Consider the following 20397-nt stretch of genomic DNA (forward strand, 5'->3'; position numbering starts at 1 on the left):
AAATGTTGGTTACAGACGACATGTTTTCTCTCTGGCCAGAAGTTTGATGGCAAATCCTCCCTCTTCACGTAGGCAATCCAACAAAACAACCTGTGGTGGATCATGAATTTGAAAGGTGAAAAGACTGTGTTTCTCACTTTTACCTGATGTATTGGAACATCCAACTGCCATGCACGTGGGCATTGTTACTTCAACAATAGCTAGCTACCTAGAATTAATAACTTTTATTTGTAATGATCCCCAATAAACCGCCATTCGACTGGTTTAAATCTCTTGACTCCTCCATCTTTAAATTTTCTAGGAAAGATGTCCCCCCCCCCAATCAGCTTAAGGCACTACAGAACACTAAAGATAGAGGGGGACTAGATCTACCTAACTTCCATCACTACTGCTTAGCAAATGGGCTACAATACATCTCTAAATGGATAAAACATAATCCCTTAGACCAGCCCTGGAAAGACACGGAACAGAAAATATGCAATAATATCATGATTTCAGATTTGCCGTTTATTAGCTCAAATATAAAATGGCATACATGCTTTAAAAATATTAACATCAGCTCCTATCTGACAGCATGGTGGGTGTTACTTAAAATTACAAAGTCATCCCTTATCCCGTGCTGTCGTACTCTCATCTGGAATAATCTTGACATCATACAAAAAAAAAAAAATATGACAAACTTTCCATACTGGAAGAATAAAGGTATTGAATACCTGGAACATTTATTTGACGGAACTGAGGTTATCACATTAGATAAATTAAATATACAATATGTTATTAATACAAAATACATTCTTGGAATATCAACAAATGAAATCTATAATAAGAAATAAATGTAAGCAAGTAATAAATTTCACTTCCCCCCTCAGTTTGCTTGCTGGGTAACTTTCATGAAAGCACTTTGGAGAAAAAATCAGTTTGCATGGTTTTCACTGCCTTATGTATCATAAAGAAAACTGTCCTCATTAATTGGAAAAGCAAAAAAAAAAAAAAATCTCAGTATCAATCAGTATAGGGATCTTTTGTTGGATCATATCGGTCTTGAGACAGCATCTGCATCCGCATCAGATCTCTGGGCTCCTTTGATTGGCTCTATCACTTAGTGGGGGTGGTGAACTGTGGGATGCGTACTGTGGGGCATGGGGTCTGATTCAGTGGGGTGCCTGAGTCTTGGGGCTCTGGGGGTTGCTCGGAGGGGGGTGTCTGGTGATTCTGGCCCCGGAGTCTGTGGCCCTTACCTGGCCGGGGCTTGGGGTAACTCAGGGCGACCTCCGGCGGCTGCTTGCGATGCTCTTGGGTTTTTTTGTGCTGACGGACATGGGTTACTGGCCTGGTAGTTGTGCTGACACTGGGTGGGTCTAGGGTGTGTCCCGGGCTCTGGTTTCCTGGGGTGTGTCATACTTGGGCGGGTGTCCTGGCAGGGCGTGGGAGTTTGGGTTCTATGGAGTATGTCGCTTGGGGTTTAGGCCGGTGTATGCCCGGGTATCTGGCCCTACCAAGGCCTCTGGTGTGCTGGGGGGCTTTGGGGCTTGTTGAGCTGGTAGGGGGGTATGGACGGTAACATCTCATGGCAGATGCTCCCCCCCTTTAGGGGAGGAAGGGGAGTGGGGATGATCCCAGCCTGTGTGTCTATTGTCATATGTGTTGAGAGTTGTTTAAATGTTAGTGTTGGGGTGGGATGTTCCGGTGCTGGTTCTATCCAGGGACAGGGGTCTGTATAATTAAAAAAAAATCCCAAAATAAAAAAAGTTTTGCTAACCTGGCTTATTTTGAACGCATTGGGCTGGGAAAATAGCTTTGAGTGGGTTAACATTTTCACATCATTTGGTGAGTTTTTAGAAGGAATTAATCAGAAAATAAGATCAAAATACTGTAGTTATGGCAGAATAGTCAAAACTTCTACACTTAAGTAAAATTACATCTCCTTACACTTATTTTATCTCTGTATTTTTTGGATTATAAAGGACACTTAAAGTCCTTAAACTTTCTGAAAATTTTATAGTGCGCGTTTGTTATGTTCAAATACCTAAAACATTCATTAAACACAAAAAGGAAAGACAACAGACAATCTTTTCTTGCAAGGAGAACACCAGAGAGATGCATTCAGTTACATTTCAACTGTTCTGAAGTCAACTCTGCTGCTGCCTTACTTTTTATTATCTCTGGAAGGGGAGGTCCGTAGTTACATTGCAGAAGAGAATACATACTTCAGTGTGACCTTTGACATCATAAACTAGCAGTTCAGCAGTGATGTGGAGTCAGGGGAGGCAAGTGAGGCCAGGCCTCACTTGTCATCATGGAAAGAAAGAAAATATATAATAATGATAACATAAATTGTGATTCACTCAGTCATTTGTAATAAAAGTTCTTTTTTTATCTAATGTCCTCATTTTTTATCATATTCTATTTAAAATTGCAGACTTTTCGCTATTTTTCATGTAACTCCTTGTTGGCGCTTGATAGCGAAGCCGGTGAGGCCGCAGCGAGCTTGGCCTCCCCTGGGATTGTGCAATCCCATGTTAACTGAGCTGGCTTCCATTCTGTGAATGCATCTTCCTGTCTCTAGATCATAAATTCAATTGTTCAAACAGTTATGAACTGATTTTCCACAATTTAATGTATTATAGCTTATTGTGTATTATAGCTTATTGTGTTTTGGTCATCAAACTGTGTGCCGATAACATGTTTTCGTGCTGCTGGGGAATCATAAAATGCAAAGCACTGGTTGTAGGTGAGGCCGGCAGTTCCTTGGCCTCTAGGCAGGGGGCGCTCAAGGAGCACCACTCGTGTTCCGAAAACTGTAGCATGATAGCAAGTTATGGATGTTTTATTAGCGAGTTATGCTAAACAAGTAAAGCACTAAAAAGACTCTAAACATACAGCCGTAAAAGGACTTATCAAGGAAGCTACATTGAGACTGAGAGAGTTTTAAAACTGAACAAGATAAAGAGAACTTTTACCGGAAAATGACCGATATTTTTGTTCAGAAAGAGCGCCGCATGGACTTAATTTATAAGTAGAAGTAAGACAGCGATAATAACTCATGTTTTGTTTTTTTGTAATAAAATGTGAGTAATGTTATATTTTTAGAATGTGTTACAAATGCAGAAATCCATTATAACTCATAAACTTACCAATCAATTGACAAATAATTTAGTTTTATTTATTTTTTCATCAAAGAATCAATATTTTTCCATGTATCTTGGTGAATTAATTTGGCTCAATCAGTCTCCTTCAGCACTTTGCAATGGGTCTACTCTGTGGAGTGTATATATTTGTAAATCTGACTCTGAGCGTTCGGTGATCAGGAAAAGGAGTATTAACAGATGGCTGGGTGTAATTCATCACAGATAAGATAGTGCTTGCAAAAACAATCAACATTTATGGTGAGACTGTTTCTTGCACCAGGCCTTACTCTGTAACATAGACAGAGATATCAGTCAACTGAATAAACACTTTGTCTGAATGAACTCAAACCTTAAAACCTTTTTAATAGTAATGACTAAATACGTGATAAATGCAATAAAAATGGTAAATAAAAATAAAACATGCAGAGAATAATATAATATAAGAGTTTTATAATCTGATGCTCTTTGTCTGGACATGGACACATTAGGCACATTGGACAAAGCCTCACATTTTTTTTTAAAAACATGGCTGAAAAGGTCAATGTTGTGTCATCAGCACTTTAAGGTGAAAAAGCTAGCTCTACAAAGAACTGAGTTTTTGCAGGTGTTATAACAGTCATGTCATTTTATTCTATGTTTTACTGTTCTGCATGTTCTGTCAAAGAATTTAATCTAACAAAATGTCCTAAAATATATTTGTTAAAATGTGCCTCAGTTCAGGCTGAGATCAAAATATTTTGTAATGTGCATAATGTATTTCAATATTTCCTGCAGATGTTGGGAAGAAGCTGATTGTTAAAGAAGAAGCTTCTCTAGACCACAGACCTCATGCCAACCTGCAGGACCCAAAGCCCCCCCACATAAAGGAGGAACAGAAGGGAGTCTACATCAGTCTGCAAGGAGAGCAGCTCAATGGGAAGGAGGTGATTAATGCCATCAGGTTTTCAGTCGCTCCTCCTCCCATAAATACTCTGGATGATGAACAGTCTCTGCTGCGCTCACAGGTTTATCCAGACCAAATTAAAGGTAGAGAGTTTCCAGAAGAGAACGATGGAGACACCAGGATACAAGATCATGAAGATGCTTCAATTTTTTTAGAGACTGAAGACACTGATGAGGATGAAGAGGACAGTGATGTAGAGCACCCTCTCTCTGAGCTGAAGCACTTGTCAGACTCTGGATATAAGAAATGTTATACAGAGAAGAAAACATGTAGGAAAGACCACACAAGAGTGAAGCTTAGCTGCAAAGACTGTGGCAAAACATTTACGGGAAAATCGACTTTAAACACACACATGAGAATCCATGCAGGACAGAAGCCTTTCTGTTGTGACCTATGTGGACAAAGATTTAGTCAAAAAGGAAATTTAAAAAGACACATGAGAATCCATACAGGACAGAAGCCTTTCTGTTGTAATCTGTGTGAACAAAGCTTTAGTCAAAAATCACATTTAAACAGACACACGAGAATCCATACAGGAAAGAAGCCTTTCTGTTGTGAGTTTTGTGAACAAAGATTTACCCGCAAATCATATTTAAACATTCACATGAGAATCCACACAGGACCAAAGCCTTTCCGTTGTAAGCTATGTGAACACAGATTTACCAGCAAATCACATTTAAACATTCACATGAGAATCCACACAGGACTGAAGCCTTTCTGTTGTAAGCTATGTGAACACAGATTTACCCGCAAATCACATTTAAACAGTCACATGAGAATCCACACAGGACAGAAGCCTTTCGGTTGTGATCTATGTGGAAAAAGCTTTAGGCAAAAATCCCATGTAAACATACACACAAGAGTCCATACAGGACAGAAGCCTTTCTGTTGTGATCTATGTGGACAAAGTTTTAGTCAAAAAGCAAATTTAAACACGCACATGAGAGTCCATGCAGAACAGAAGCCTTTCTGTTGTGAGCTATGTAAACAAAGATTTACCCGCAAGTCACATTTAAACATACACATGACAGTCCATACAGGCCAGAAGCCTTTCTGTTGTGATCTATGTGGAAATAGATTTAGCCACAAATCTCATTTAAACACACACATGAGAATCCATACAGGACAGAAGCCTTTCTGTTGTGATTTATGTGGAAAAAGATTTAGCGATAAATCTAATGCAAACAAGCACAGAAGAAACCATACAATCCAAGACAATCCAAGTTTTTTTGTATAGCACATTTCAGTACAGGGACAATGTAAAGGGCTTTACATGATTAAAATGTAGGAAAATAAAAACAAAACAAAATGTACTAAAATGTAAAAGATATTTCAGTTGAAAGTTTAACTAAAACAGTCAAAGACAATCCTAAAAAAATGTGTTTTTAATCCTGATTTAAAAGAACTCAGGTTTTCAAGCAATTTTACAGTCTTCTTGAAGTTTGTTCCATTTGGTAAAAAATAGGAAGTCAACTTTATACAGGTTATAAAGCTCTTTAGGGTCGTCAGACTAGTTAAAGTGCTGTACAAGTACAAGCCGTTTACCAGATTAGGCTTGAATCAGAAGACACCTTAGTTGTCTGGAGGGTTGATGCACTGATAACAAGTCTGTCACTTATTTAGGTGTTAAGCCATTCATGGATATTATAGACTAACACAAGTATTTTAAAAGTCTATTTATTGAGATACAGGGAGCCAGTGTAGGGACTTTAGGGTTGATGTTCTCTACTTTCTTAATCTTAGTGAGGACGCGAGCAGCAGCATTCGGCATCAACTGCAGTTGTCTGATCGACTTTGTTGGTGGACCTGTGAAAACACCGTTTCAGTTTTTGATTTGACTAAAATAAAATGCATGGAATAGTTTTCCATAACCTGCTTAGACATCAGTCCTTTAATCTTGAAAATGTTTTTCAGGTGAGAGAAAGCAGACTTTGTAATTGCATTTAAATGCCTTTGGAAGTTCATGCCTCAGTCTATTAGTGCAACGGCCCTCAAACTGTGGTCTCCAGACCATGGTTGGGGGTCTGTGAAATTATGTTGTCGGGCCTGAGGCGGCACTGCTGAGGAAGTGTCGTGGTTGAGCTGAGTATCATAATGGACAAATATTTAACTCCACCTCATCAAGTAAGGTAAAATTAGGAAGTAGACAAGAGTTACATCGAGTTTGGCTTTTTGGAAAAAGAGGATGGGAGACCAAAATGTGTTTGTCTTCAAGTGCTAGCAAACAAGCTTTGTTTAGCTTCCCCCTTCTGCCTCCAAATGTAACAATAGTCCTTAAGGCCAACCAGTTGAATTTTAGTGTCATTAGACCACAGGACATATCTCCAAAAATGAATTCCCTTGTCCATTGTCCATGTGTGCGTATTTAAACTTTAATCTGACTTTTGTTACTTCCTGCCAGAGTAGCCTTTCAGCCCATTTCAGTACAGTACTTGTTTTACTGTGGATAATGACTGATTAGCTTCACCCACATCTTCACAAGGTCTTTTGCTTTTGTTCTTTTGGTGTGTGTTCACATTTCAGACCAATATTTGTTTGTGTCTGTGAGGAAATATTCTAATATATTGAGATAGGATATTTGGGTTTCTTAAGCTGTAAGCCATAACCAGCGATATTAAAACAATAAAAGGCTTGCCATATTTCAGTTGATTTGTAATGAATACAGAATGTATGACATTTCATGTTTTTTAATTGCATTACAGAAAATAAAGAACTTTATCACAATATTCTAATTTTCTGAAACAGTCCTGTAAATCTAAACATTTGTAAGATAATCATGGAAGTAGCAGGTCATTCTATAAAGAAAGCAGGGTGTAAAAATTATAAGAAAATGGTACCATGGTGGACAAATGAATGTAAAGAAGCAATATAGTTAAGAAATAAAGCATTTAAGGTACTAAAAGGTGATCCATTTTATAAGAATTTAACTGATTATAAAAGAAAGAAAGCAATGGTAAGGAGAACTATTAAGAATGCAAAAAGAAAATATTGGAGAAGTTTTTGTAGCACAATAGGGAGAGACACAAAGATAGAAAAAATATGGAAAATAATTAAAAGAATGAATGGAATAAAGAGAGAGTTTGAATATCCTATATTAAAAATAGATAATATAAATATTATAAAAGATGTAGATAAAGTTGAAATATTGGCAAGAACATTTAGTAAAATCCACAGTTCAAAGAATATTAGTGAAGAGGGAAGAAAAGGAAGAGAAAATACAAAATGTAAATATAAAGATTTATTAGAGAGTGTTGAAGAAACAAATAATTTATTGAATGTTGAGTTTACAAAAGCTGAACTGAATGATGCACTTAGAAAGACAAAACATACAGGAACAGGTAAAAATCAAATTTGGTATAGAATGATAAGACAATTAAGTGAAAAATCTAAAGGTATAATATTGCAATTATATAATAAAATTTGGGAGGAGGAAAAACCGATGAACTGGAAGGAATCAATTATAGTACCAATAGCTGAACCAGGAAAAGATAATTCAAACCCACAAAATTACAGACCAATAGCTTTAACATCAAATCTATGTAAAATAATGGAAAAAAATTATTAATTATAGACTAGTATATTATTTAAATAATAAAGGATACATGTCAAAATATCAAAGTGGTTTTCGAAAAGGGAGGAGTACTAGTGATTCAACGCTATGTCTAGAACATGAAATTAGAAGAGCACAAGTAAATAAAGAAATTGTGGTGGCAGTATTTTTTGATATAGAAAAAGCATATGATATATCAGTTGAGGGATTATTAATTAAATTATACATGTTGGGCATTAAAGGGAAAACATTTAAATGGATTAAAGACTTTTTAACAAATAGGAATATACAAGTCGGAATTGGTGAAGTTATATCAGGAAATTATATAGTAGAAAATGGAACTCCTCAGGGGAGTAGTCCGTTATTGTTCTTAATTATGATAAATTATGCATTTAAAGATATTGGAAAAGGAGTGGGGTGTTCACTTTTTGCAGATGATGGAGCTGTTTGGAAAAGAGGGAAAATTGAAGATTTAATTGTAAAGAAATTACAAGAGGTTGTTATTGAAATAGAGAAATGGGCGTTGCCATTTCTCTATGGTCTTGAACCGGAAAGGGTTGAGTGCCTCCTCCGGGTTGGGGAGGATGTGCTGCCCCTAGTGGAGGAGTTCAAGTATCTTGGAGTCTTGTTCACGAATGAGGGGAAGATGGAGCGGGAGATCGACAGGCGGATTGGTGCAGCGTCTGCTGTGAAGCGGGCGCTGTACCGATCCGTTGTGGTGAAGAGAGAGCTGAGCCAAAAGGCGAAGCTCTCGATTTACCGGTCGATCTACGTTCCTACCCTCATCTATGGTCACGAGCTTTGGGTCGTGACTGAAAGAACGAGATCCCGGATACAAGCGGCTGAAATGAGTTTTCTCCGTAGTGTGGCTGGGCTGTCCCTTAGAGATAGGGTGAGGAGCTCAGTCATCCAGGGAGGACTCAGAGTAGAGCCGCTGCTCCTCCACGTCGAGAGGAGCCTGTTGAGGTGGCTCGGGCATCTGGTCAGGATGCCTCCTGGACGCCTCCCTGGTGAGGTGTTCCGGGCACGTCCCCCCGGGAGGAGGCCCAGGGGAAGACCCAGGACACGCTGGAGGGACTATGTCTCCCGGCTGGCCTGGGAACGCCTTGGGATTCCTCCTGAGGAGCTGGCCCAAATGGCTGGGGAGAGGGACGTCTGGGCCTCCCTACTGAAGCTGCTACCCCCGCGACCCGACCCCGGATAAGTGGAAGTAGACGGACGGACGGACGGACAGCGTTGCAATGGGGATTTAAGTTTTCAGTTGAAAAAAAAACAAAAGTAATAATATTTAATCAGAAAAAAATAAACAAGAAAATGAAATTAAAATTATATAACCAAGAATTAGAGCAAGTAAAGTGTATAAAGTTTTTAGGACTATGGTTTGATGAAAAACTAAAATGGAATATACATATTGAAAAAGTTATTGATAAATGTAAGAAAATCTTATGAAAATCTTATGAGATGCTTGGCTGGCAGTGACTGGGGAGGAGATAGGCAATCACTAAAACAGATTTACACCTACAGCAGCAATAGAAGTAGAAATGGGAGAAATGCTATTAGATTTAAGAAGAACAAAATTAGAAATAAATTATTGGCTGAATTTAAAGGGTAATAACTTAGATCATCCAACTTGGGAAATTTTAAATCCATGTGGGGGGAAAAGAAAATAAAGAAATTTGTTTTGGATGGACAAGCGAAAACAAAAGAAAATAATTTAAAATGAATGATTTAGAAATTACTCAAACAACACCAATATCAATTATACCACCATGGATTTTACCAGAAGTGACAGTAGATATGACAATAATGGAAAAGAAACAAGATCAATCTTACATTGTAGATAGTTATTCAGTACAGTTACATTTAAACAAATATTGTCAATATATTCAAATTTAAACAGATGCATCAAAAATAAATGGAAAAATAAGAATAGCATTTGTAGTACCAGAATTCAATACAAGAATGGGAAAACGAATTACAGACGGATTATCAATATACACAGGAGAAATGTTGGCAATATTATTAGCTTTACAATGGGTAGAAGACATAAAACCATTAAAAACAGTAGTTTGTTCAGATTCAAGTTCTGCATTATTAAGTCATAATCAGATAAAATGGCAAAGAGGGTGATTCAAAATCCTATTAATTTTATAGTTAACACAAGTAAGTCTGAGGGGAAGAGTATCATTAAAGAAAAACTGATGGAAAAAAGGTGAGATGAAGAAAAAACAGGAAGATGGTTTTATAAAATTCAGAAGACAGTAAGAGAAGGAAGAAATGGAAGATGAAATAGAAAGGAGAGGATTATAACAAGGTTAAGATTTGGGCATACAGGACTTAATTATACACTTTTTAAAATTCAAAAACATAATACTGGTAAATGTGATTATTGTGGAAAGTATTAAACAATAGAACATGTTATATTAGAATGCAATAAATATGAAAGAGAGAGAAGATATATGAGGAAACAGTTTCAATGTATTAAGGAAAAGATAAATTTATTAGATATTTTGAGGAAGCATTTGGGGAGTAAACATATACAAATAGTTATTCAATATAATAAAGAAAACTAAATTATTTCATAGAATTTGATTATAGAAGGTGCAAATTATATAAATGAGTAGAATACTAATATATATATATATATATATATATAGATATAGATATATATATAGATATATATAGATAGATAGATAGATAGATAATCAAGAACCACACTTCATACCAGTAAGTGGCAGTAATGCTCCTAAAAGTTTGTTGCCAACCGCCATAAAACTCCACAAGAAGAAGAAGAAGAAAGTTCCGTTGGTTCTTTCCCTCTTCCTGGCAGCACAGCCACGTTGATCCTCCATGTCCTTTGTTCTGGTTGTGCTGTGAGGCCAGAATCGGGAGTGTTGGTGAATCTGAAAGAGAGCAGCAGCAGCTGCAGGTGATGAAGTCTGGAAAGAAGTCCAGCAGCTGGAGGCACAGCGGAGAAACTGGAGGGAAGCAGGAGCTCAAAGAGCGGCAGGACGCAGCAGAGGAGACACCAATGATGGGGGATGTTTTCCAGCCCAGAGTTCTGCAGGACCCATCAGGTTTGTAGATTTCCTTCTTCATGCTAACTGTGTGGATGGAGCTAAAGTTTAGGAGCCGTTTTCAGCAGCTGATGGATTCCTCCTCTTCATCAGAACTCGTTGCAGGGTTTCCTCCAGAAAACTGGCTAAGCCTGCAGCTCTGCATGTAGCATAGGAGGTGCTAATGCTAGCTTAGCATGTAGCATAGGAGGTGCTAATGCTAGCTTAGCATGTAGCATAGGAGGTGCTGATGCTAGCTTAGCATGTAGCATAGGAGGTGCTAATGCTAGCTTAGCATGTAGCATAGGAGGTGGTAATGCTAGTTTAGCATGTAGCAACATTCAGCATCAATTTACCAGTCTGCCTGGTAAAGTTCCTCCAAACATCACGTTTTGTTTTATCTTGTCTGGAAAGATGGTTGCCAGTTTTCTTCTGGCTGTTGGCTATGGAGGACCAATCCTGCCATAATTTAAATGAATTTATACTACATACAGAAATAAATAAGAACAGAGATTCCTTTTTTGTCCTGCAATGAAGAATTTCTGGTGCGACAAACACACCGACAGTTACACACTATATCAGTGAGGCAAAAAAAAGAGCAAACCAGTTAAATCTAAAGTTTGTTCTAAATAAATACCAAGAGTAAACAGTGTCATTCCTGCCTGTGGTCATCAATCTCTACAACGCCTCCCACAGTGACTCAGACACCTAGCCTCGTGAGACCATCCTGATCTCGCGAGCTTTCAAGGTTTCACTCGCAGATCAGTCTGGCTACTCTCCGTTAAAGAAAATTTGGAGCCGTTCACCAAACGAACGTCCAATCAGCGTTGGCTTTGAGGCGGGTTGAGGTGTGACGCAACGGGAAGCGCGTCAGTTCAGTCTAAACAACATGGCGGTTTCAGCCGATAAAACTAGCGTTAGCGTGGCTATCGAGCAAGTTTTATCGGAATTACAGAGTGTTTATTTGCTGAGCTAACGAGCCTTTACCTGCAGCAGCAAGAGTAGCTTGGCTTGTGGTTGTGTTTTCGTCGTCGCTCGTAACAGAGCGACGACGAATCTGATTGGTTCATTTGGCCCGTCTATCACCAACATAGGCCAATCAGCTAACCAGTATTTCCGCCCCTTCCCAAAATTACTTCAACGGAAGGTTTCCAGATGGATATGCGGAGCAAATCTATCTGGAGCGTGTAACCAAAGTAATTTCCCTCTGGGATTATTAAAGTATGTCTGATTCTGGCTGGAAGAATAAACTCCAGCCTATTTATATAACACGATGACGGAAAGTGCAATATTTCCATAGCATACAAAGCTTAGTACAATATGAAATAAATAAATATGGTAGTAGAGCCTCATTAACTCATCATCAATTAACACGGTGTAGACAGTTATCTGAGTGTCTGACAACATAAACAATTTAGTGTTTGCCCTACAAATTATGTTCCTCCGTTTAGCTTTCCATTAATTTCACAGAATACAACTTTAATCGACCCGCCGAGATCACAACCCATCTCACTAGCAAAACGTGAAGGGCGGTAACCAGTTGAGACAAAGGCTTAGACCAAACGCGGGAAACCTGAAAGGGAGGGAGGGAGGTATGGAAAATAATTGTATCTCAGCCGGTGGGTGCAGCTCGTTTCTCACCAAACAAAACGAAAACAACAAAAATCACTTTTAACGCATGAACACATTGTAAATATTCAGCACAGTTTAAACAAACTCCCTTTGGAGTACTTAAGCATTAAAACTATTCCTAATAGGTTCTGCCCAGGCACAAAACACCACCTTATGGGTGGAAAAAAAAAGGAAATCCTTTACATTGTGTTGCTCCAACCAAGGAGATTGATGCTGCACAACTGTCTGTCGATCTCTGCCGGAGTCTGGCGTAGGATTAGCAAAGTTCACTGAAGGGCGGAAAACACAGATTCTCTGGGCTCTGCTCCTCCGACTTGTTTTGCCAAAACAAAAATGAGCAGATCTTGTGAGTCCCTGGAAGATGATGCATGTAGCATAGGAGGTCTCACTCATGTGCATGAGTGAGACGACCTAACAGCCCTTCTAGCAGTTCTTCTGTAGTCATGCAGTTCTGTTCATCATCCAAGAGGAAGGAAAACATCTATTGTTCCTGGGTCAGATGATGTAGACTATAGCTAATCATTTCTATTGGCTATTGAGGCTACCATTAGCAAGTAATAATTATTTATTTATATATTTAGCTACCTTTACAATTACCATCATTGGTCATCAGGTTTGTAACTTTGAACCAAGGAAAGGAAGAGGTAAGAAGACAGTGGTTCCTAGCCTGATCGGCTTGTGGCCTTTGAGGGACTGGTGCTACGAACATTGGGGCGACAAAGGCGTCAATCCTGGTTTGCAACCGTTTGATCTGTTTGTATGCTTTGTACTGCATCACGGTGCTGACGACCCATCTAAATACAAGGAGAACCACAGTAATGGTCAAAACCTGAGTGTTGGTCCAAAGCATGGCTGAAAATGTCAATATTGTGTTGGTCCAAGTGTTGAGAAGTGAGGCAGAGGGATCGAGCTCAACTCTGATGGGGTGAGACTGAATTTAATCAGCTGGATGCCTGCAAGTAAAAGCTGTCATTCAATGCTGAAATCTCTGATAAATGGATTACTTGGACATACCCAGTGAATGCCCTTAGTTTTGGTACACAAGTCTAAGTTAGGGACCATATAAAGTTTGGGATCAGCATCGTGATAGGCTAACATTGAGGGGGTTTGTAGGTGTACGTGAGACTGACGTTGCCAAAAACTGACATTCAATACTGACTTAAGCCTATACACGTTAGCTCTTTCAGTTATGGGAAGGTTTAATTGTGAAACACTGCTCTATTTCCACACCTAATTCCCTCTTTTCTAAAATTTGTAAAAACATTGCGTTAGTGCTTGTATCTGTCCACTGTTGCCACGGCTACAATAAGATGGGGATGGGATGGTCAACATGACGCCTTTGGCCGTTTGATCAGTTTCAGTCTCATCTGTTGACATCGTTGAAACATTAAGATTTAGTTGTTGATAAAGCATGTAATGTGTTTCAGTGTTGGCTGCAGATGTTAAAGAAGAGGCTCCTGAAGAACAGAGTCCTGAGGAGGAGCAGCAGGAGTCAGAGCTCCTCCACATAAAGGAGGAACAGGAGGAACCCGGGGCCCATCAGGAAGGAGAGCAGCTCCTTGTGAAGGAGGAGACTGATACCAGGTTTCCATTAACTGCTGCTCCTATTAACAGTAAGGATTTGTTTACTTTATGTGTCCCATATTGCAGCTAAAGGCCAAAACTCACTGGATTCATTAGCTTTCTACAAAATAAAACTATAAAGATTAACCTGTGTCACTGTCGTTAAAATGTTATTGAAATTCAACACACAATAAGATTAATTTATGTGATAATGTAGGAAATTTTATACATTGCCCAAATTCACACTGCATACATCTAATTCTACCAGAAAGATGGTAATTAGAGGCACACACATTGAAGAGGCGATTAGGTGATTCAAGCTGTGTGGTAATCGGGTAATTATTTTAGTGAAACAATTTCAGAAAAAAAACAATGTTAAAACCTATATTTACATTATATTTATATTCCCTTTGTAATCCAGGGAGGAATCACCAGCAGCTTTGCACATGTTATACATCTGCAGTGTGAAAACGGAGCAGGTCTCCTCTCTGCTGTCTTTGCTTTGACTACATGCAGGGCTTTCAAGGCAAGGCACATTTATTTGTTTAGCACAGGGGTTCCCAAACTTTTTTAGCCGTGCACCCCCCTCAGTGTCCCAACCGGCTTGGTGCCCCCCCCCCCCCCCCCCCCCCCAAAAAAAAAGAAAAAAATCTGTTGCAGTTACATCAATTCATCCATCATAACAAAAGTTTAAAAAATTTGAACATAATTTGAAATAAACTGCAATAAAGTTGCAATATCCACAACAGAATCCTGAGGATTTTGCAGGTGCATCAGTGGCTCAGCCTGGAGCGAGAGAAAGAAAGAGACGCTCAGATCGGCCACACCTCCACAACCTGAAACGTCTCTGAAGCAAAGGATTAAACTGATCTACCCGTGCGTGTTCTCACTTTTTTTTTTTCGTGCACCAGCTTCTTAATCTGAGTCTGACTCACAATTTACGTCGCAAAATTCAAACACGAAGAATTTTGATTTGTGTCCGATGAAGAGCGAGCGAGAGAGAGAGAGAGAACTTTGATAGAGCAGACCACAGTAACAATAACAGAATATGTTATTAATGTTATGTTATTAATCAGAGAAATAAAAACTTTTACAGCGGTTACATTCAGCAGGTAAACGCGCCCATGGCAACACACCTCAGCTCCCTTCAACCCCACCGCCGGTTTGTCCCGGTATGAATATGCGCTAAAACCGCTTCTGTAAAATGAACTTCGCCTGTCTGAATCACAATGAGACGTATTGCAGCTCTGTGCGTGAACAGAGTCAAGAAATCGCGTCGACCACTAATTTGTCAATGACATTGACATTTGTCGTTGGTTTGCAATTCTCTCTTCTGTTGCCTCCAATTCCCTGGTTTCAGCCAATTGACCATATTTGCGAGAATGAATGAAGTAGAGGAACAAGTTGGGTGCGCATATGAAGCACAATGCGTAGAAGAAGATAACTTAATCTTAAAATGATGCGTAGAACAAGACTTTTTTTAAATAAACAGATTTTCTGTAATGTTCTGTTTTGGGTTATTATTTGGTTAGTGTTATTTTCCTGCCTCTTGGGTTATTTGTGTTCTAGGTTCGTGAGTCCTGTTTAGCCGGTTCATTATTTTGTTATCTGTTTTCTGTATTAGTTCTGCGCTTTGTTCTCATTGTTGTCCTTGGACTCTGGGTTTTTTTCCCCCCAGCTCCTGTCAGTTCTGTATTGCTTCCACCTCTGGTTAATTAGTTTCAATTCCGCTCACCTGTTATCCGTGTATTTAAGCCTCACTCCCTCCTCAGTTAGTTGTCGGGTCGTCACATTTACATGCCCTGTTCCTCGTCTGCACTCTGCCTCGGTAAGAGCCTTGACACCTTGAGTTTGTTTTTGATTAACCTGTTTCTGTTTATCCTGCCCAGTTTGTTCGCCTGTTCCTGTCAGTTGTTTTTGGATGTTTGCCTTTTTTTGAATCCTTTTTCTGTTCATCATTCCCTCAATAAATCCCTTTAAATGAGTTCCTGTTTCGGATGATTATCAGGTTCAGTCCCACACCACTCATCACATTTTCATGTCAATGAATTTTATTTATTTATTAAATTTGCTGTTTTGATTTTAATTTCCACAAAGGAAATGTTTATTTACACGTCTTTATGGTGTGGGGAAAAAATTCTGTCAAACTGCCATTACAGATTTCAGCTCGCGCACCACAGTTTGGGAATCCCTGGTTTAGCAGAGTTCAGTAAAAAGTAAAGTAAAAGTAAAACAGAATAAAAGCAAGTAGGAATGAAATGTAAAAACAAAATAGAATAGAGACTAAAATCAAATATTAAAAACAGTTGGACTACAAAGTTATACTAATGATGTTTCAGTAAAACAGTTTAACTAGAATAGTCGAAGGCAATCCTAAACAGATGTGTTTTTAACCTTGATTTAAAGGAATTCAGGCTTTTCGCTCTTTTACAATTTTCTGGGAGTTTATTCCAGATCAGTGGAGCATAGGAACTAAGTGCTGCTTCTCCATGTCTGGTTGTGTTTCTGGTTCTGCAGAGTAGGCTGGAGAAGTCCTGAGTGGTCTGGAGGGCTGATGCACTGATAACAAGTCTGCGATGTTTTTAGGTGCTAAGCCATTCAGGGATTTATAAACTAACAGAAGGATTTTAAAGTCTATTCTCTGAGATCCAGGGAGGCAGAGTAAGGACTTCAGGTTGAACATTGGCTCTGTGACCACTCCTACAGTGCTGTTTTTGGAAGGAATTAATCAGAAGATTATATCAAGACACTGTAGTTGTCATGTTGTGGCAGAATAGTCTAAACTTCTACATTTAAATAAAATGACGTCTCCTTGCACTCATTTTATTACCATATTTTTCAGACTATGAAGGACACTTAAAGTCCTGAAATTTTCTCAAAAATTGATGGTGCGCTTGATATGTGATTAAGGTTGTGCTTACTGACTGATCTTATGTGGTACAATTGACCCAAAAATCTGTTAAAATGTATAGACCAGTTCATTGTTACTGTTTTGATCCGGGTTTTTCGCGCATGCGCGCCGGACTGGTAGGCAAAAGGCAAACACAATGGCGGGCACAAACAAAGGAAACGACGAGTTCTCAACGTATTTTTCTTCTTTAGATAACGCATCACTGTTTTACTGTTCTGCTTGTTCTGTCAAGAAATTTAATCCAACAAAATTTCCTAAATATATCTTTATTAAGGCTGAGATCAAAATACTTTCTAATGTGTATAATGTGTTTCCATGTTTCCTGCAGATGTGAAGAAGCTGATTGTTAAAGAAGAAGCTTCTTTACACCACAGACCTCCTGACAACCTGCATGATCCAAAGCCGCCCCACATAAAGGAGGAACAGAAGGGAGTCTACATCAGTCTGCCAGGAGAGCAGCTCAATGGGAAGGAGGTGATTAATGTCATCAGGTTTCCAGTGGCTGCTCCTCCCATAAAGACTCTGGTTGATGAACAGTTGCTGCTACTCTCACAGCTTTATCCAGACCAGATTAAATGCAGAGAGCTTCCAGAAGAGAAGGATGGAGAAGAATCCTTCAGGATACAAGATCATGGAGATGTTTCCATTTCTTTAGAGACTGAAGAGGACAGTGATGTAGAGCACCCTCTCTCTGAGCTGAAACACTTGTCAGACTCTGGATATAAGAAAAGTCCTACAGAGAAGAAAAATGTAGAGTCATCTAGGAAAGTCCACACAGGAGTGAAGCCAAGTTGCAAAGACTGTGGCAAAACATTTATCAGAAAATCAGCTTTAATCAAACACGTGAGAGTCCACACAGGAGAGAAGCCTTTCTGTTGTGATGTATGTGGTCAAAGCTTTAGTCAAAAAGGAAATTTAAAGAAACACATGAAAATCCATACAGGAGAGAAGCCTTTCTGTTGTGATCTATGTGGACAAAGATTCAGTGAAAAAGAAACTTTAAACAAACACATGAGAATACATACAGGACAGAAGCCGTTCTGTTGTGTTCTGTGTGGACAAAGCTTTATTCAAAAAGGAAATTTAAACAAACACATGAAAATCCATACAGGAGAGAAGGCTTTCTGTTGTGATTTATGTGGACAAAGATTCGGTGAAAAGGGAACTTTAAAAAATCACATAAGAATACATACAGGACAGAAGCCTTTCTGTTGTTATCTGTGTGGACAAAGCTTTAGCCAAAGATCACATTTAAACAGACACATGATAATCCATACAGGACAGAAGCCTTTCTGTTGTGATCTGTGTGGAAAAAGATTTAGCCTAAAACACAATTTAAAGACACACATGAGAAACCATAAAACGCAAGACAAAACAAGTTTTATTATATAGCACATTTCAGTACAAGGCCAACGCAAGTGCTTAACATGAATAAAATGAAACAAACAGTTGGAATAAAAGTGAGGAAAAGTTAAACAAAATAAAACTGGAAAATAGAACCTCAGAACAATTGGACTACAAATTTAAACTAATGTTTCAGTTAGAAGTTTAACTACAACACTCAAAGTCAGTCTTAAGCAAATGTGTATATAATCTTTATTTAAAAGTACTCAGTCTTCTGGAAGTTTGTTCCAGATGGTTGAATATAGGTAGTCGATTGTTACAATTTGTAAAGCGCTTTGGGGTCGTCAGACTAGTTAAAGTGCTATACAAGTACAAGCAAATTACCAGATTCGGCTTGAATCAGAAGAACTTAGTGGTCTAGAGGGTTGATACGCTGATAACAAGTCTGTGATATATTTAGGTGCTAAGCCATTCAGGGATTTTATAGACTGAGATTAAGGGAGCCAGTGTAAGAACTTTAGGACCAGGTTGTTGTGCCATTTCATGACGTGACAGACCACATTTCCCATGATGCAATATGGTCAAAATGGCCACCGACTCCCATCATGCAACACGGTCAAAATGGCCACCAGCTTTAGCAACGAAATAACGTTGCTATGAGACGATATAGAAAGAGCCGGCAAGCTCCGTTCTACCTTCTCTGCTGGCATTACGCCAAACTTGGGAGACACCCACAGCTGTTTCTCCCGTTGGAGACGTGTTCCCGTTGGAGACGTGTTCGATTTCTGGCTGGACCGAGAACTTCCGAATCAAACTCATCCCTGTTTCTCCTATGCAGGAGGTCGACTTCAAAAAGTAATTTGAATTCATTTCGATTAGAGACTGAGAGCTGCTTATCTTCCAGTGATTGTCAAGGAACCACGCTTTCGTTTTGGCCAAACAAAGCGTCTGAAACGCCCAGTGTGCGCCAAGTACGTCATTAAGACCTCCCCCACACGCATCCCGCAAGGTCGTAGGTTATGTGTCGTCATAGTCGCCATCTTGGGAAGGTGCAGAGTAGCTATGCGGCTAGCTAGCTTGTAGTGAAATACTGAAGCGTCCATCTATTTCTCAAAGGTATTTTGTCTTTCAATGCTGCTACGTCAAGTGCTGACATCTTGAATGTGATGTTTAGATGCAAAATACAAGTTTAGCAGGGCGGTGAAAGAGGCTAAACGCCTGTATTCTGAGAAGCTGCAAAACCAGTTTTCAGCGAACAACTCTGCTTCTGTCTGGAAAGGGCTCAGGCAGATAACTAATTACAAGCCTAAAGCCCCCCACTCCATGAACGACCGACACTTAGCCAACGACCTGAACAACTTCTACTGTCGTTTCAACAAAGGGACAGTCCTGCATCCACCCCCCACGTCACCACCCAACAGATCACCTTCACCTCCTCCTCAGTGACAACTCTTTCCATACACGAGAGAGATGTTAACAAACATTTCAAAAGACAAAACCCCTGGAAAGCTGCTGGACCAGACTCTGTCTCTCCATTCACCTTGAAGCACTGTGCTGATCAGCTGTCTCCAGTGTTCACAGATATTTTTAACACCTCACTAACGACATGTCACGTGCGAGCCTGCTTCAAATCCTCCATCATTATCCCTGTTCCCAAGAAGCCAAGGACCACAGGACTTAATGACTTTAGACCCGTCGCTCTGACCTCTGTGGTTATGAAGTCCTTTGAGTGCCTTGTGCTTTCACACCTAAAAGAAATCACTGATCCCCTCCTGGACCCCCTACAGTTTGCCTACAGAGCCAACAGGTCTGCAGACGACGCTGTCAACCTGGCCCTTCACCACATCCTCCAGCACCTGGACTCTGCAGGAACCTACGCCAGGATCCTGTTTGTGGATTTCAGCTCTGCCTTCAATACAATCATCCCAGCTCTGCTTCAGGAGAAGCTCTCCCAGCTGAATGTGCCCGACTCCACCTACCACCAGCAGAGGATGTACTTCCTGCGGCAGCTGAAGAAATTCAACCTGCCAAGGACAATGATGGTGCAGTTCTACTCCTCCATCATTGAGTCCATCCTCACCTCCTCCATCACCATCTGGTACGCTAGTGCCACCGCTAAGGACCAGAGCAGACTGCAGCGCGTCATCAGGTCTGCAGAGAAGGTGATTGGCTGCAATCTTCCATCTCTCCAGGACCTGTACACCTCAAGGACTCTGAGGCGTGCAGAGAAGATTGTGGCTGATCCCTTCACCCCAGTTTTGGACTATTTC

At 39.7% G+C, this 20397-nt stretch overlaps 1 protein-coding gene across 1 annotated transcript; it reads left to right on the forward strand.

Moving 5' to 3' along the window:
• On the forward strand, nucleotides 1–19573 carry LOC110367577 (zinc finger protein OZF-like). The gene is made up of 4 exons (XM_036128492.1): nucleotides 1–115; nucleotides 3903–5159; nucleotides 19089–19176; nucleotides 19414–19573. The coding sequence occupies exons 1-4, from the start codon at nucleotides 103–105 to the stop codon at nucleotides 19571–19573; spliced, it is 1518 nt and encodes a 505-aa protein (XP_035984385.1). The 5' UTR covers nucleotides 1–102.
• Nucleotides 19574–20397: the final 824 nt, after the last annotated feature.

The sequence above is a fragment of the Fundulus heteroclitus genome, chromosome 24, assembly GCF_011125445.2.
Source record: "Fundulus heteroclitus isolate FHET01 chromosome 24, MU-UCD_Fhet_4.1, whole genome shotgun sequence".
Lineage (NCBI taxonomy): Eukaryota > Metazoa > Chordata > Actinopteri > Cyprinodontiformes > Fundulidae > Fundulus > Fundulus heteroclitus.

What these genes read in the sequence shown, in the direction of transcription:
- LOC110367577 (XM_036128492.1), top strand. An exon ending in TGGAAATAGATTTAGCCACA is followed by an intron (nt 5,160 to 19,088) that starts AATCTCATTTAA and finishes TGAAACGCCCAG; the next exon opens with TGTGCGCCAAGTACGTCATT. An exon ending in ATAGTCGCCATCTTGGGAAG is followed by an intron (nt 19,177 to 19,413) that starts GTGCAGAGTAGC and finishes GAAAGGGCTCAG; the next exon opens with GCAGATAACTAATTACAAGC.